General features: G+C 40.8%; 1 protein-coding gene across 2 annotated transcripts in view; it reads right to left on the bottom strand.

Annotated features, from left to right (window-relative positions):
* Positions 1-5,319: 5,319 nt before the first annotated feature.
* LOC119196383 (voltage-dependent calcium channel subunit alpha-2/delta-1) overlaps positions 5,320-18,328 on the bottom strand; it is a 48,937-nt gene continuing 35,928 nt past the window's right edge. Inside the window, exons 22-40 of one of the 2 annotated variants that reach the window (XM_037452027.2) lie at positions 18,151-18,227; positions 17,382-17,393; positions 16,118-16,126; positions 15,805-15,865; positions 15,620-15,711; positions 14,667-14,748; positions 14,319-14,381; positions 13,606-13,709; positions 13,010-13,099; positions 12,866-12,933; positions 12,736-12,774; positions 12,405-12,476; positions 11,377-11,529; positions 11,094-11,146; positions 10,848-10,903; positions 10,611-10,740; positions 9,884-9,996; positions 9,470-9,552; positions 5,320-7,245 (exon numbers count right to left, since the gene is read on the bottom strand). In XM_037452027.2, coding sequence (XP_037307924.2) covers positions 7,138-7,245; positions 9,470-9,552; positions 9,884-9,996; positions 10,611-10,740; positions 10,848-10,903; positions 11,094-11,146; positions 11,377-11,529; positions 12,405-12,476; positions 12,736-12,774; positions 12,866-12,933; positions 13,010-13,099; positions 13,606-13,709; positions 14,319-14,381; positions 14,667-14,748; positions 15,620-15,711; positions 15,805-15,865; positions 16,118-16,126; positions 17,382-17,393; positions 18,151-18,227 — 1,465 coding nt within the window. In that variant the 3' untranslated portion in view covers positions 5,320-7,137. Of the gene's footprint in view, positions 9,143-9,469; positions 9,553-9,883; positions 9,997-10,610; positions 10,741-10,847; positions 10,904-11,093; positions 11,147-11,376; positions 11,530-12,404; positions 12,477-12,735; positions 12,775-12,865; positions 12,934-13,009; positions 13,100-13,605; positions 13,710-14,318; positions 14,382-14,666; positions 14,749-15,619; positions 15,712-15,804; positions 15,866-16,117; positions 16,127-17,381; positions 17,394-18,141; positions 18,228-18,328 lie in introns of both variants that reach the window. The other variant, XM_062563008.1, reaches the window with a different exon arrangement.

Here is an 18,328-nt window from a genome sequence, read left to right as displayed (position 1 = left end):
GAGCACAAGTCTCTTCTCTCTCACTCACTCACTCCTTCAGTTGCGCACATGCACAAGCAACCCAACCACACATCGCTGGCTCTTTCATCCACACATGCATCCAAAGGCTCTTTCTTTGGTCACATTTAGAAACAAGCAGCAGATTCAGCTAGTTTGAGCCCCCGTGACCACAATCTCAATACTGACTCTCCCAGCAAAAATCCAGTGGGTGTTTTCACTGCAACTGAGAGCCGCCATGACTTCTGCTGAAAGATGAAAATTAGAGAGACTTAGTAGCCCACTGCGCGCTCATGTGAGCGCCGTCACCATGCAAGACTCCTCACATCTGTGGCTGGTTATTGCTAGAAACTCCATATCGTCATGCAGTTAGTAATGGAGGGAGGAAGCTCAAAGGGAGATGGAGGTGATAAAGAAAGTGAAGAAGTTGATAGTGAGATAGCGTGGATGAAGAGCAATTTGAGTAAAATGGATGAACTGTAGCAGAAGGGCACAATACAGACGTTGTGCTGACGGCTGGTCTGTCTGAGTGCGTATTTTTGGAGTGTGTGGAGTATTTCTAGACTTCCTGTAGATCTGTTTGGAAGTTTTTGTGTTCAATGTGTGAGCCATGCATTGTGTGCGAATGCATCCATATGTCTTTTTTATCTGCAGCAATTTAGTTGTATCTCGTTCTGACCTCTAACTGTGCAGAGCAGAGGTGGTTAAGGTATTTTACTTGTCTGGGTAGTGAACTGCGTGTGTGTGTGTGTGTGTGTGTGTGTGTGTGTGTGTGTGTGTGTGTGTGTATGAGTGTATGTGTGCGCATGTTGGGGTTAGTGATGACAGTGGTGGGCTTAGAAGCTATAAACACAGATACTCTGTCAAGAGATCCTGTTTAAAACAAACACACACTTCCTGTTGTCAGTGCATGTAATTGTAGTCACCGCTCGTAATTAAGATCCGCTGACAGTTACGGCTAACACAAATAAACTACGCACATGCACTATCTCTTCTCAACAGGCAAAAGAAAAAGCTTTTCAGTTTTGGAAAACCAGACCTTTTTCTTCTCGCGTTCAGCCCTGTGATCTGCGTTCAAGTCACATTATCGTTTGACTTTTCAGATCGCGACAGAGACAAAACAGGCTGGTGAGATCAAAATGTAAAACTGGAGTCTTTTACATCAGTTCGTCATAATGCACATTTGCGGACTGAGTCACCAACACATCCCCAACAATAGCTTCAAATATGATAAGATGACTTCAGCATACAGTAAAACACTCAATATGCTATTGATTTTTCCTCACTCTGATATAGAGAACAACTGTTTTAGTCATTGTCGCTGACGCAGTGAAATCCAAGTCTCACTAATGACTCACATGATGAATCATTGAACATTTAACAAGTTGTGATGTCTGCAGATGTGTCTTAGACATTGTATAATGGAAGCGGTTTCACATCCCACAAAAAAAAACTGAACACATGAAAAACGTACTCAGATTATTATGCTTCTGCAGTCATTTTTTTCCTTGGACAGCAGCTTATTAAATTCACAAGATAATTCTTATGTTGAGTCATTTTGATTCTTAAAACACAGTAACCATTCGATCTCTACAGTTCAGCTCACAGAGTCTGTATTCAGTCCTTTGTCTGTAGTGTGTCCCGCTTGTGTTTATGGGTGTTGATGTGAACATTTGAGACAGAATCTTGGAACAATTCATCAACAAAATGCCCTGGTGAGTTTGTATATTCACACAAGACATAACTGTTTAAATGACACACATCCTTTACTGTGGTACATATTAAGTGTGTTGTGTAAACACATCAACATCCCACAAACACGCTATTGTGCTGGCCCCTTTAACGGTATTCGTCTGTCACTCAAATGTGCACAACACTGACACAAATGGGTCACGCTTACATACACAAGCTATATTGTGAAGGAAGGAGTATTTTGTCCTATTGTCTCGCTATCAAATACGTTAAGTTTATATAAGTTTATTTTTCAAACCATTGTTCCGGATACATTGGTTTATATTAGTATGGATGCTTTTCTGATTTCATCTAAGAATGACATTGTATCAATTTTGTATTTTACTCCATAAAACTAGGTTTACCCACCAAAGATGTTTAATAAGTGAATAGAAAATACAGTAACATTTCAGTTGCATACAAAGAGATGAGGCGATAGAGAATTTGGAATTTGGCTTAAGTTAAAAACTTGAAACCCAAGGGCACATCTTACAGCCAAGATGGAAAACCAGACATTGGCCGAAAGGAAAGGAGAAGACGACCTGAAAATAGGGCCTAACCTTGTGTTTCTTCATTTCTTACACATCTGCTAGCAGTCAGCTTTGCTTGTCAGCTGTTTACTGCTAAGTCACCCCGCTAACTTGGTAACTTGTGCTCGGAAACAGTTCTTTTTGGCCAGAGGGACCACCAAAATCAATAAAAAACAGTACGTCGTGTGAAAATGTCCCCTTTTTGTTATTATTTTCATCAGATGAGGATTTTCTACTCCATGGGTTTACATTACATTAAAAGTGACCTAAGCAATTGTAGCATGTGTGCATCCTTATGTGGATGCACAATACCAAATAAACAGTGACTCAGTTCCGAGAACTTTACTCCGTTGCGTTGGTTCTCAGATATTCCTAAAAAAAGTATTTAGAAAGATAATAGAAATAATACCTGATGCCGGTAAGAGAATGAAATGTACTCTTTAACCTTTGATGAATGTGCACAAGCCCCACAAATCTAACACCTCGTGTTACCAGTTCATGTGCGATCGGCCCCACTCTAAACACAGAACAAATCCACAAATCATCTCCAATCTACGCTGGGATGGAATGTGTCCCGTTGAGACTCTTCACCTGGACAACGTTTTCCAGTGTTACGCCTGCCAATCACACTGGGAACACACACTCAGACGCACGCACAGTACGCTTTACACTCTTAGAGAAGAGGAGAGAGACAAACGTAGTTTGTGAGAGCGCACAAGTGTCGCTTGGAAAAGCCTGGCATTTCCTGATGATGCCCAAGTGTGTTTTTCGTGTTCTTTGCCAGCGTCAGTCAGTCCTTCTATTCGGTTTTCCGTTGGCTTATGATGTTGTTGCCAGATTGAGAAGAGGTTTGTAGGAACAGGTAACAAAAACTGAGAAGAAAAATACCTGAACCAATTTAGGATCCTTTGCTGTGACAAATAACTCGTATGACGGGTTCTGTATGATTTAGAGTTCATTAATGGATATCGGTGTCTCATACAGGACCCCACGTAGCAGTCGTTAGCTGGTGAGCAGTCACTGACGTAAGATGTCACTGCACAGTGAGGCATTAGCTTTTCACGGGGATGTCGTGACCTTGAAGCCTTTGCTCAACGGCGTTTTATTGCAATGGAAAAAAAACTGTGACCTCTATGTTGCCGCTTGCAGGAAGTGTAAACTTGTTCAGTACGAAGTAAAAATAGTGGAGCCAATTAAAAATCTTGCAGCTAAAGTATACAACATTAAAGTTCCCAGAAGTTTGACTTGGGTTGATTGCCCTCGGGTTGTCCTGACCCAGGGGCTAAATATAAGACTAATATTACAATCAGAGTTCTAAAGATAGCATTCACTGGTGAAGTGCCACGGAAATGGATGTTATATTACTATCGGATGAACTTTAAAGGGGTTCACAAATGCCATGCTGTTCGTTGGAAGGCCTGTCACGGGTTATGTTGTTGATGCAGCCTCAATCTCATGTGTCCTTTCCTGCAATTAGTGCAAACTCAAAAAGACACTGTGACTTTTACTCCAGCGCTAATCACTCATAGAGCTACTGCTTTAAAGGCTTTAGATTAGATGAAATGAACTTTCTTGAGGAATTTATGCACTCCAATGGTGTTAGATGGTGTAAACCTAGCGTTTTGAGGGTAGTTAAATAAAAAGACTGAATGGCAGAATAGAGCAGAATGGTTGCTTTAAAAAATGGGTGGAGTAATTGCTAATATGGTTAAAACAAAAGCAAAACAAATACCCATCACTCAAATTACCTTCCCCTATTGTTTGAATCATTGTTCTGATTGACAAGAAGATAATGAACAACCTCATCAACATATTTCTTTGAAGTTTTACGAAATCCTTAAATTAACCAAGTTATCAAAAACAATGGTGAACCAAAAATATCCATTGTGATCATCTTTGAATAGTAAATTTATATTTCACATTTGCTTCCTCGTAAGTATGGAAGACAAAAGTTAAAGCCAAAAATAAAATAAAGTTAATTGTTTTATTTAATTGCCTGACCTACAGTGTCAATAACCTGGTAAAATGATGTATTTGGCCAGCTGTCTAAGGCAAATGCCATGAGACCAATGTTTGATTCTGCCTTGTAACTTTTATTGCATATCATCCCCTCGTACTGACAGATGGCAAAGCCACTTTAGTTCCATTTGTCAGCAATGCAGTTGGTAAGTTGTTAAAAGGATTAATGAGAAGAACCACAGCATTAAGACACATATTGTGATAAAAGAAAAGAAAAAATGTATTGTCCTTCTTTCCTTTTCCTGCTTTTCCTGCGTCTGTAACTTCTTAAGTCAGGCATGTTAAAGGGTATGACCTTGTTACCATTTACAAGAGTATCCTGTTACAACCTACATTCTAAATATCCCTATATAGGCGACACAAAAGACCTCCCAGTCTGAAATATCAACAAGAAAAAGAAAGCTTTTTATTCTCCACCTAAAACCACGGCCCTATTGATTTTTAGATTACCATCACAAAAGCCATCAAGTAAAGCGCTCGTAATATACAAATGCTTTGGTGTTAGCAGCTGCCAAACTACGGCTGAACTGTCTGTGACAATAATGTTGCCAGAGGCATCCCAGAACGGGAAAGAACATAATCATGACCTCAGAGAGACCCCAGTGCCATGCTGTCTCATCAGTTAAGCCCTTCATTTGGAGGGAGCTTTTTTACAGTGTTTTACTGTTATTGGTTTAACTTTTCCCCTTCCTGCGGCGATGTAGAAGTGCAACCTGTTTGTTGGGCATAGTTAAATGTTTAACAGGACATTTTCAAACACTGCAAACCACAAGTCCCAGTCATCAGTTTAAAAGACAGGGTAATGAAGAACGGATTATTAGCCTGTCGTTAAATAACTCCTTAATCTTAGTTTGCTGAGATCATTACTCAATAAAGAAATGATTCAAATGAAATAAAAAAAGTTGTACCAATATGTATTGCATCGACAAACACACTAATACCTGTTTTAGCGATGGTCTCTTTCTCCAGGAAGTATGACATGTTTGGTCAGCTCCAACCGGAGCAAAATTAAGGAGGAGAAAAAAAATGAGCGCCTCCGGTGCTAACAATACAACACTTTTATTGTGAATATATTTGCACAATAATCAACACCATATTATAAACAACTTTTCTTTTCCTTTGTTTTCTCTTTTATACAGTAAATAGTATCGGTGTACAAATTTATACAAAAAGTATTCAGGCTAATCAAGTTCCACAAAAGAGTAATTTATGTGCAATAATAAAGCACAATCAGATATCGGAGGTACACGCACATGCCTGCACATAGACACAGGACCCCCAGGTTAAAACACAAGTCAACACGCAACTTTGATAGACAGGCATAACCTGAACATTCAACGAGGTCATCATGAAGGCGAGGTGGAGAGAACTCAACTTTGTTTAAATAGCTATAGAAGGAAAACAAACACTAAAGTGTTACTTTTATGACTTGTTATGGCAATGTAAGGCAATGTAAAATTACCACCGCTAGTAGTGTAATCTCAAAGTTCTCTCCAACAGGCCCTGATGCTGATCATAGCGCTCAAACACAGAACAAGCTCATCCCATGACATTGCAGCATTACGACACCGAGCCTTCAGCGTCTGCTTTACAGCACTTATAGAGCAAAACAAAGAAGAAACAAGTATAAGGAGAACAGCAAGGAAATGAAAACAATGAATCAGTCCGTTTTTGATATGATGATCTCATTCACAGTTCACATCCTGGCTCCTGAGGCCCGTGATCCAGAAAAAGAACAGAAACAGAACTAATAAAGAGTGGTGTTGGAATACAAAGCTCAAGTTTAGTTTAGGTTTGTTTTGACCACGGAGAGAAACTATATTCTCCCATAATCCAAAATACTGGTTTTTCCTACTGCTTCCCGGGCCACATCAATTAAAATAATAGCAGCAGATTTGGTCCATCTCATAACGTATTACTGCAAAGGCTACTTTCTTTGTTACGCTGAAGCAAACCTTATCAAAGAAGCTTACGTGGTAAAAATACAACTGTTGTGATTCAGATATCCGACTGGAGCTACTATGTAGGCACTGGGGATCTGATGCATCAAGACAACCAAAGCTGTCAGACCAAGTACAGACATAACAATATTAATCCACATGATCCCACTTACTTTTCAGCAAACGGTTTACTACATCCATCTATTTCAAACAGCCAACGTTGTAACTTGAACTCGAGTGTGTATCCGCGGCCCTTGGTTCTGTATGGAGCTTTGGTGTCAGAGTACCGGTGCTGTCTTTAGCTCTGGACTGAGCACATGCTGCTACAGTACAACAGGTAACTAGTCCCGAAACACTAGTTGATTTTATAGTACAAAATAATTAGATAAATACAGTACGGTACATTTAAAAAACACTTCAACAAAAGGGATACTCTTGGTAGTTGCACTGGTTGACAAAATAATTATTCATTGCAGCGATTCATACATAATAAGTATAATAAGCAAAAAAACAATATTGACAACTGCACAAATCAACGCTGTCAGTGAAGATACAGTCTTTGAAGGATGTTTAGTTGGCATAGTGGGACTCGACCTCTGCTAAATAAATCAGAGAAATAAATGAGGCAGAATTAAAGGGTTTGGTTAGCTCTTACTCTTGCACCATAGGTGGGTTTTAAGGAGTATTTCAGGGTAATGAGTGCAGCTAAGGACAGTAAACTTGTCTCTGTTCTTGAGAATGACCAGGGGGAAAGAAATGCTTACCCTTTGGCATTAGAAAATGCAAATGCTAATACTTGCATCAGAAAATAAAATGTCTTTTTGTTCTGCATACATCCTGGATGGCGTACCTGGAGTGTTCTGGCCCATTATGGGATGAGATGATCAGTGTGTGTGTGTGAATGTGTGTGTGTGTAGGGGTCATGAGTTCTGTAAAGCTGTGATGACCCACAGCAGTAGTTGGAGTCCAAGCATCGGCCAAAGACACATGCTTAGGCTGGTCCCTCCGCCACAGTCAGAATCATCTTCCTGTTGGACAAATCAGGTGTCAATCAATCAGATACCTGTCTTCTCCCACATCTTGTAGCTCCACTAAAACTACAAACATCAACACTTTGCAACTAACAGTAATGAACAGTTCATGATTGAATATAATACTATGAATAATATTATATTTCACTGTGTTGCAATATTGTATTCCTAACTCTACCTGTTATTTTAAAGGCACAGTATGACAGTTAAGTCATACTTATTTAGTCTTATACTTCCATGAAAGGATGGGTATCTCACATTCTTCTGAGTTGCCAATGGTAACTTCATATCAACCAGTGAGGCATCTTATCTAACTCTCAGCGAGAAAACCAAAAAGGATTCTCTGTTAGTTGTAGAGGTGTTCCTGGCCTTATTCGGTTTTACGTGCACATGTGTGTATGTGCAAGCCCCTGCCTTGACACTTTGTGGCCTTTTTGAATTTGGTGGGCGTGTTCAGGATATCCGTGCATGCCAAAGGCCTAGGAGCAAGAGGTGGGAGTCTTCCATATTCAAAGGGCAGGAAAGCCACGTTGAGCTTCCTCTGTTTACTCCAGTGATGAAATGGACTGGCCTAGACACAAACTGTCTTCCTACGAGGAGCGAAGACAAAAGTAATGGGACAGATAGAAAAAGGAAAATGGATGCGGCCTACTTTTACTACTGTTCAGTGACTTCCCCGGCCATTCCTTACCTTCCCGCTACTTCCCGGCATAGATTTTCCACAATATAAACATACAGGCATAAGAATTAGTGGCCCATTATGTGTGTGATTTACGTCTCTAGAAGCAAATGAAAGGCTCAGTTCACAAAGATAGGGGAAATGCTTCGCCCCAAATATTTGGATGTCTGTTAAACTGTTGGAATTTGGGTGGAAAAACAATGATCTCACGCGACTTATCCACCTCGCTTTTTTTGTTTTACTGATCTCAAACAGTCAAATGGAAGTTCCATTCAATCTCATTTACATAGGGGCATTTGTTACTGTATCAGGTCTACTACTGTGCATTGTATTAGCTGAGACCCAAAGAGACTTCACAAATTGAAAAGAAATACATCCAAATACATATAATATATTTGGGTAACAAAGCATTTAGCAAAGCTAACAAAAAAATGATGGCTACAAATACATTTATACATAGCTGTGTGCTGCTATAATTGAATTGTGGTGGTACGATGCAATTATATCAAATTGATTTAACACTTTCTCCTGCCAAGATTTATTTTGCTCTCCATCTGTTCGGGTAAAAAAAAAGATGCTGAAGAAAGTCAGGCATTCTGCAAAGGAAAATAAAGTTTTTCTACTAGAGGGTATTATTTACTTAATTCTAGAGAGCCATTTATTTTTCAAGCCAACTGTTGTTACCTGATTTGCCCTGGCCTTGCATTTTGCAATGGCCCAGCAAAGAACGTTTTGGTCAACTTACAATCTGCCAACACACTAACCAATTGATTTGGTGTTAAGCCTAAAGGAATGAAATTGGCCACAGTGCATTACACACTGAATCTGGTGGCATAACTAAATTATAGTCTAATTAGGTAACACAATTCATTTATAGAGTGCTTTTCACATACAAAAGTCAAAAAGTGCAACAGGAGCGTAACGCTAAACATAGCTAACATTAAAAGCCATTTGAAGCAAGTGAAAATATTTGTAGCCTAAATGTTTTATATTTAATCCGATATTGATGACAGCAGACTCAAAGCCAACCAGCATGCACCTCTCCATTATGATGGGAAGAGGTTATCGACACACTGATTGACCATCGTAAAACTCAAAGGGAGTCTGCATGAAGCAGTGTAAGGGGACTAAGCCTGAACTCAGCACCAGAAACAACAACAAGAGAGGTGTAGGACTTAATGTAGAACATCCGCTGATTGGGCACAAGGGCTTATCCTACCAGACAAGAGCAGCAGCCACGTAGAACCATAAAAGAAAAGAATGATACATGAAGAATGAAAAGATCAATAACTGAATGGCAATTGTTCACAACATTCATGAAATAATAGAATGTGTATTCACGATAAAAGTGAAAAAGTTAAAATAATCAATATTTAAAGGATAGATTATTAAAAGCAATATTGAAATATGATTTAGTGCGTAGAAGCCCTGCAGAAGGCTGATGAAACCAAATAGAAATACAAAGGCAAGCAGTGAAACCTCACTAACAATGCTGTTTAAAGCAATTTTGGGTATAGAGGAACACGTCTGGGTGTGTCTTACATCTTCATTGTTGTCGAAACATACATCCGGCCCTTTGCGGTATCTGGGATTTTGAGCAAGCTCACATGGATCTGGACCTTCAGCTGAACAGATTCTCAGGAAAAAAGCTTTTTACCATCAGCATTGCACATTTAACAATTTAAAAAGAAACCATTCAATCTAATTTCGTCACGACGGCAGCAAACAGAGCAGAGCATTGAGAAAAGAAGATTACAGAGGAATGTTAACAGGAATATCGTGAGGCCTTCATATGCCGAGCATCTGGTTTACTGTTCACCTGTGGACATCCAGGGAGAGACCTACCACAAACTCCTTAGGTGCGTGTCCTTGAGTTTAACGCGCTCCCTGCCATCAGGGGGACGGATGGAGGGCTGGAAAGTAAAAAGGATGTTTACGAGCTGAGTGAAAAGATACAGGGCTGTTCCGCCTGCCGTAGTGGCCTCGGGTCACAAGACAAACACGTTGCCTTGGCGTCGGCGATCAGGAACACTAGGTTGGTCTTTGGCAACTTCTCAGCACGATACATCCTAGAAAGCACAAATGGTAACATGTGTACACTAGTAAGCATTGGATGCTCCAAAAACCATATAGTTTTGTATAAAAAACCATCTACAAGATATCTAGCAAATAGCATTTCAATCTAAAGGTATGTGTGTTTTCTCTTCTTGGAGTTGGTTTTTAATAGTAGTACTGAAGGTTTCTCTGTCTCTACAGTCGTTAACATCGGGGGATAAAGCAGCAGACACGTGGGACTCGTAACATCCAGTAATTACAGCCATATTTAACCTTCTCCGACGGCTAGTACTGACACAAAAGGAGGGCAGAGCAAAGTGGATGTGCAGTGGTCTGTGAATGTGTTTATTAGTGAGTTTGAAGTAAAGCCAAAGATCGAAGGAAGAAAAACAGATAAAAGAGCTATTGTGCTTCCCTCTGCAAATCCGGTCACTGACACATCAAGGTAAAGTGTCTTATCAGAACTCATCCGAAAACAGCTGTCTTTAATCCGACGGGAAAACAAAACGAGGCCAGGAAACTAACACTATTCTGAACCCATCCCTGCAGGCCATTAAACAGGAGGATATCCAGAAATCACTGAAAAGTGAACACATTGTGGTAAACATGTGATGAAACTCCTACATACCTGGAACAGTTTCCACAGTCGAGGACGCCTGAGTAGGACGTTTCATTGTTGTCAAAGAAGTACTGAGTCTGCTCTGTGATGCAGCTTTCCTTAAACATGGCGTCCGGTATGTCATCTTCCGCTGACTCCGCTAAAAATAACCGACAGGTTTAATAATAGAGAATAAAGCAAGTAAATAATAGTGAGAGTGGTGGGATGAAAAACGTATCTCCCCTATGGTCACATTTGCCTGCTCACCTGCCTCCAGAAGGTTGGGGAACACAAGCCCAAAGAAGAGCTGCTGTAGTATAGACCTGGAAAAACAAACATGAAAGAAAAAAAGAGTAACATAGATGAGTCTATATACCATCTTTATCTAATTAAACAGGTATAATAACAGCCACACATCTAGGGTGTAGATGACAGTAAATGAAGTAGTCAATGACCCAGCCAGCTTCATTCCTGAACAACATGCAAGCCAACTCCTGTTCAACTCCCACTCACCAGGCAGCACTGGAGGCCCACCAGCCAATACTCAGCATGTCGGCAATGGTGGGCTGGAAAGAGACGTCATGTATGATGAAAACAAAGAAATACAACAAAGGAGAACAAATGTTGTCACAACATTTAAGAAATAAGAATCAATGTAGTTTTGTACAAACAGCCTTTCTTGCCAGCTTGAAGAGTAAATAGACATTCATTTTTAATGCATACATGTGTGAATTTGAATAAGTGAGAGACGTGTGAGTGGCTGCCGTCTGACAGCTCGTGGGAGGGAGTTTCTAACCACGTAGACGGAGCGGGGTCCTGCTGCTGCCTTGCCGTCTTTCTCTGGATCACAGATGGACTGGTAGTCATAGGTCTTGTTGAACGAGTACAGGGAGGTGTTCACAAGGTTGATCATCAGCACAGGATCCACCTCGCCAAAGAACTGACCTATCTGGAGGAGTTGCATGAGCAAACAGACACAAACCAAAAAAGGTCAATGAATGAAAATTTTGCATTTACTGGCTTGGACATTTGCGATGAAGACATTCAGCTGTTCCGTGGCCGTCCATGTAAACAAACAACTGCCAACTCCCCCCCTGTTTACCACTGCCATGCCCTTTTAACCAACCACAAACTGACCAAAAGCTTTGGCCTGTTCACAGCGTACACAAAATGTTTCGCAAGAAAGAGACAGGAAGGTGCTTATCGGGAGGCTAAATGACCACGGGCTGTGTGCCAGACATTCTGATTGGTGAAAAGGATCAAAGACGGCAGATGTCCCGTCGCGACTGACTTGTAAATTTCCCAGACCCCAGTGTTCGTACCGACCGCTGACACACAAGGGCACAGCGGCCCCCGAGAAAGCGAGGAGGTAACAGAGCAGAGCTGACTCCTGGCACACACACACACACACACACACACACAGGGGACACACTTCACTGCAGCGTCTCTGCCTGTCTAGAATCCATCAGAACGCTCCCTTTGATCCTCCTGCAGAGGACAGCGCTTTACGTTACTGGAGACGTGGATGTACTGCTGAGCTTTCAAGCAGCTCACAGCTGGCACACGACGGGCCATTCTCATTACTTTAATGGTTCATGAGCACATTATTTGACCTTTACATGAGATTTATGGACTCCTGACAAAGAAGAGCAAGGAATGAGGAAACTAATGAGGAGACTAAATGAATGCTGGCAAAATCATTGACCACGTCATAGCAGATTTTTCCGTGTGACGATTTCTTTTAATGACTGATCATTTTGAGAAAGCAGAGTAAAGCATATATATTATACATTTATTGTAAGGTGAATGTGAAGTGTAACTAACCAGTGTGATGTACTCATCGTGGTTTGACATGAGAAGAAATCCCCCATCATCCAAGATGACACAGTCTACATGCTGTAATGTAAAAAGATAAACATAAGATAGAAAATGCAATTAACATGATTAGAAAATTAAAAATAATTTAAAACGAGATACTTATCAAGCTTGACCACATTTTTATTTTGCAGGCGATATAAAAACATATTTCTTCTGTAAGGTTACATCAGAGTTTTTTTAATCAAGGCCGTCTACACAGCCATGGCAACAGAAAAACTTACATAAGACAACAAACACGACATTCTCAAACTAGATTGAATAAACTGTATTGCTCTACCTTGTCATTCCTCAGACAGCCACAAATCTCATCTTTACACTGAAACGATAACAAAAGTGAGTCAGACAGCAAATTACATTTGTCAGAGATGGTCTAAACAGTAGAAACACGCCTCATTAACACAACTTACATTCAGCTTCAGTGTAGCATTCATGAAAATGCTCATCCAGAAGGAGACATTGAGTTTCACTCCCACTACTAAAGAGCAAATCACAAAACGAGCTGAGTTTCTTCATTGCATCACAAGAAACAAGACTCTGGGTTTAAGACTGACCAGCTGGTTTGATCGTGACTTCGTCAATTGTGAGTTCCACTGCTTTGCTGACTAGAATACCCGACTCAGCGACGGGCTCCCTGCCTTCTGCTGCAATGGACAAGGGATACAAAAGAGAAGATGAACAATAATCATAGCAAATTCACTCAAGTCATGTTTAAAAATTTTCAAAATGGGGATCACAGAAAAATGGAATTATCGCTTTCCAAGTTGTTAAATTCCACAGATTTTCAGCTGCTGGTAATTTAGCTGAGTGGAATCTGTGAGGCCAGTACATGTGTTAATCCAGTCAAGTGTGGAGGAAAGCACGGCTACATTACAGTGACGTTCTCTGGTCCCAGTGTCTGTTAGAGAGATCAGTGGAGATAACAGGAAGTGCACATGGCGGAGAGGGACAGGGGATGAGTGCTGAAGACCCAGCGGGAAAAGGGAGAAGGATAAAGACAGTGGTATCGCAGGCCTGAGAGTGTGATCTTTGCCAGTAGGAATGGGATGACGTCCAAAGGCAGAGAGCCGGTTAGGCCCAACCACATAGAAGATCTTCATACATGCAAGTGCACACACATTCACATATTTAAACATTTAGGAATACTTACAGCTGAAAGATGGAGCTGTGAAAATATAAATTTTATTGTCCAGGGTCCTTTTGTAGAAGCTGGACTCATATGTCTCAGGATTCTCAGTCCATTCTTCCCCAGCACTAAAAACATTAATATAGTTGCATGATGTCATATATGGACCAATATATCCACTAAGAAAATGTGTTTGATCTGAACAATTTGTATTTTAATCTATAGCCAAATGCTTGTCATTGGAATACAAGCCACACCCAATGCAGTTGATGTATGTCAAGGGTACGGTCCAGTAAAACCAATTACTGATAATATTTCAGCTTGTAAAGGCGGGTGGAACACATTAATGTTCATCTGCAGCTGGAATATCATATTTTGACCAAGTGGAGCCCCCAAATGTAGTTCAAATAAAAGCAGCAGCAAGGAAATTGAGGAAAATTAGTTTTCCTGGTGTTTGGCTGCTGGATGTGTGGATTTTACCCGTATCCTGTGCTGGCTTGGCAAGCTATGGGACTTCAGCTTAAAGTTTCTAATCCTCTATATTGTGCAAAGCAACCCAGGAGAACCGGTGATTAAAGCAGCCAAAAGGGCTGAACTTAAGAGCCGTACAGTCTGTATCTGTTTTCATTGCACACATTTACACCACCAGATATTTGGGCAAATCATTCTGTGCTGTTTCACAGCGCCAGCACTAACTCTAGAAGGGAAACTGGGCAGAAAAAGGGTAGAAACAGTACCTTCTCGGGTAGACTCTTGTTATTCCTCCATCTGTGGCAACAAATCTGGACACTATTCCTTCCCTAAGAACATGGAAAACAACAGCCAATCAAACACCTAAGACAATCCCACTGGCATATACTACCAACATAAACACTTTTTGTCCTGAAAACCCATTAACGTAATTCTGCATGTAACAGCATGCCATGGCAGATCTTGGTATAGTTGGTGCTTAGCTTTCATCGTGTCTCGTTTGGAAGGGATCAAATAACCCAAAGTAGAGACCGAATGAAAAGAACAAATCCGTGAGTCAGTCAGTGGACGGTGCATGACATACGAGAGGTAGAAACAGCCTGTTTGGCACTTACACTGTCTGCTCGTTCCAAAGTTTAACCAGTTCAGCTGTCAGGCCTGCATCCAGAATTAGTCGATTCACCAGGGACATATTACCTGTGGATTAAAGAGGGGATACATTTTACCCACAGCGAACAGTACAACACCACAATAACAGTGATTAGTAGAGAAATGACGCAATGGAAGCAATGCTAATATTTTATTTAATGGATATTTGAAGGAAAGATAAATATGTTATGGTTTTGGCTTTTCTTTCCAGCAGAACAATACTGAATAGACTGATTAAATGTCTGATGGTGAAAAAGAACATGATTGTCGAAGTACTATCAAGTACTTGTTAGAAAATCATCAGCAGGAAAACATGTTTTTGTCAGATCTCTGACTAATAGCAGTAAGAAAAAAAGGAAGTGAGTATTAAAAGGTTTAAGAGAGATTGTAAAGAAAAATACATGGAAACTCTATTAAAAATGTTAGCACACAGTATCGACACAATTTATGCTTCCTAACCATGTCCATAACTTTTTATGTAGACCAAATTAAGATTTAATTGTAAGACCACACGGCACAACAGCAACCGGAAAAGCATTGATGCATGTTTATAGGCCATGACTGTGGGCTAAAATGGATCATGGATACCTGGATCCATTAGCTGAAAGTTGATGGTAGGTCATAAGGGGAAACCCATTAGATGACGGCAAATCAAACAACATGAGTCATTGTGTAGCACGACAACGATAGTCTCTAGGAAACGCAGTCCGACAGGCTGATGTCACTCTGCTTGTACCACCAATAATCAAATGACCAAATGAATACTTTGACCATCCGACACCGTCCTTTGTGATCTTAAGAGTGGAAAATGACTGAAATGACATACGCTGCGTGTACGCATACACAAAAAGCATCCACCTCCATCAAACAGTGCTGCAAACTGACATCACAAGCTGTGAAATAAAGATGAACTACTCACATGCATCTGGAGTGCTGCTATCAATGTACTGACTAAAGTCGAGGAGGAACTCTGTGTTGTTGGGTGACAACTTCAGCTCCTTGCAGTACTCCCTGTGGGGACAGTATTGATACATTTAAGTGTCAGCCCCTTGTTTGGTTTTTCTGGAAAAATGGGGTTGGACAGGAAGTGTCAGGAGCACTTACCTTGGAGCAATGTAGGTGTAACCAAACTCATCAAACCTCTCCTGTTGTATGGTTTCCATGGCTTTTGAAAAAACAGAAATAATTGGTTTAGGTCGTTAATATTGTGAATATTCCACACAGCGGTTTTGAGCTTAAAAGTGTGCTCTATATTTCTCAAATGATTACTACCCCCTCATCCACACACACACACACACACACACACACACACACACACACACAGGCATAACATATTGGCTAGATATTAGGTGATGGATGAAGGGAGAGAATGTGGATGGAGTGCTAAAGCATTGCAGAATGTCTGAGAGGTACTTGCCTTCTTGGCCTGTTAAAACCGCAGGGAGACAGAGATGAAGAGAAAGGGTTGATTAAAAAAATGCAATCATTTTCATCTGTTATAAAACAAGCTGACATTTGTTATAACCGTTATGTCATACACCAACTGCCAAGACAATTTCCATGTATGTCCAACATATTATGGGAATAAACGTTTCCTAATTCCTGATTCCTGATAATAAGAATATTTGATCTAATAGACAAACATGAAATGCATTGCGTGCATGTTTTTTGCATTTTGTCATGAAGAAAATTCCTTCCACTAAATCCTTTGTCTCACCTGGCGCTGAAATTCCAGAAAAGTGTGTGATAATTCTTATCTCAAAAATGACATGGCAGGCATGGATGACCCTCATTTCACAAGTCTCTTAATATGAAGACATTTCAGATAATGCCTTTAAAATATATCAAGACGTTTGTTGAGCACTGATTGTCCTGTGGGCCATTTAAATTTGGTGTATGATAAAGCAATGCCCTTCGCATAAAACATAGCTTTACATAGGCTTATTCATTGTCCATCTATCCCGGGCAAGGTGTCACACCCTTCATTGTTTTTCTTATTTTTTGTTCTTAACTTTTCTTTTAAAATCCCTTCAGCCCCTGTATTAGGTATTGCATTCAATGCATTCATCACTTTATGGGGTAAAAAGGTTTTCATCCATCACACACCACTAGCAATCCTCCATAATGTATTAGGAGGATAAGTGGCTGTAGGAACCACCTACAGCAGGAAAGAGGTAAGACAGATAGTATTGGTGTTCTGGCTCCAACCTGAAACTCTATACGGCTGCTTTACAGACAACTTTAGAGTCCCAAACTCCCTGTCGGAGTAGTCTGTGGCAGCGAAGCATGGTGCGATACTTTCTTTAACAGGCCTGTTAACGTTAACGGTGACGGACTCGTTGTGGCAGAACGGGAGTGATTCGGAGGTCGAAATACAGTCAAACTCTCATCTGTAGGAGCAACTGAGCCATTAACAGTCGATGCGTCTGGTGTCACATCAGAGTTATAAAAATACACCAATGCCAAATGGTCGACTGTGCTGATTGTGGTGTGTTTTTTTCAGATGAATCATCCACCTATGCATCTATACAGTCATGTTTAAGCATTTATTCTCCAGAGCCGTCCATCAATCCATCAATCCATCATCCATAATCATGCAAATATATTGAGGACAAACATGCTTATGGAACAGCATCACATACAAAGATGAACACAGAATACATAAAATAGTAAGTACTTGCCCCAAGAAGAAGCTGAACGATTCCAGGGTGGATGCAGGACAAGAGAAGATAATTTATATCACAACATATATCCGAGACTGAGCCAAACAGCCTTGAGAAAGACAAATAGCGGAAAACATAATGATAAATGAGTAAAAAGGGAGCGGAGAGGGATAATAGGAGGAATAAAGAGAACGAGTTGAGGATAGATTAACCAATTATGTAGGAAAACAGACAGAGTGAGAAAACTATGCAGATTAAAGTGTGTCTGCCTCGGGTACCCTGTTACCCCATGAAACATTTAAGTAAGGAGAGATAGGCTTAACGGCATGGAGGGGAACATAATGGAATCTGCAATAGAAACATAGTGAAAAGTGCAGAGGAGGGAAAATAAAAAGAAAGGAGAGGCAGTAATGAGATGGAGAGGATCACGGTTTTCTTCTCCTTCCAAGTCTAAAAGGCGACGGGGAGAGGGGAGTTAAGAAAGAGAGAAGTGCCAATTGCAGACAAGATCAAAAGAGCTGGCGCTTAGGCTGAGTGCGTTCGAGGGGGGAAAAGCGCGTGGGGCAACTGACCAGTGGGTTACACACTACAAAAGACAAGCTTTATGGTCCCAATCTGAGCAGCAAACACAAAGGAGTGCTTGTGGTTCCTGCTTGGAGTGAGTAATGCCAAGAGGAGATACTCAAGAGTACGGCCTACAACAAGTAGGCATGGGAGAGGGCTGTAAGGCACCAGCTACATTAAATAAGATTGACCGGCTTGACACAAGGACGTGTGCTATACTCACACATGGCTCTTTTCAGGTCATCTCCCAGTTTGGCTTGAATGAAGTGTTCACTGTATCTCGGTAGAGCCAGAGCCAGGCTGCAGAAGTGACAGGGACACGGTTAGAAGAGCGTGGTGGTAAGAGATGTAAGGTCTGGTTTGAATGAATTATGTCATTCAAAGCCTGCTGTGTTTTCCAA

Source organism: Pungitius pungitius, chromosome 6 (genome assembly GCF_949316345.1).
Source record: "Pungitius pungitius chromosome 6, fPunPun2.1, whole genome shotgun sequence".
NCBI classification, from domain to species: Eukaryota; Metazoa; Chordata; class Actinopteri; order Perciformes; family Gasterosteidae; genus Pungitius; species Pungitius pungitius.
Note: the sequence above shows the minus strand (reverse complement) of the source record. Positions and strands in the feature narration are given on the sequence as shown.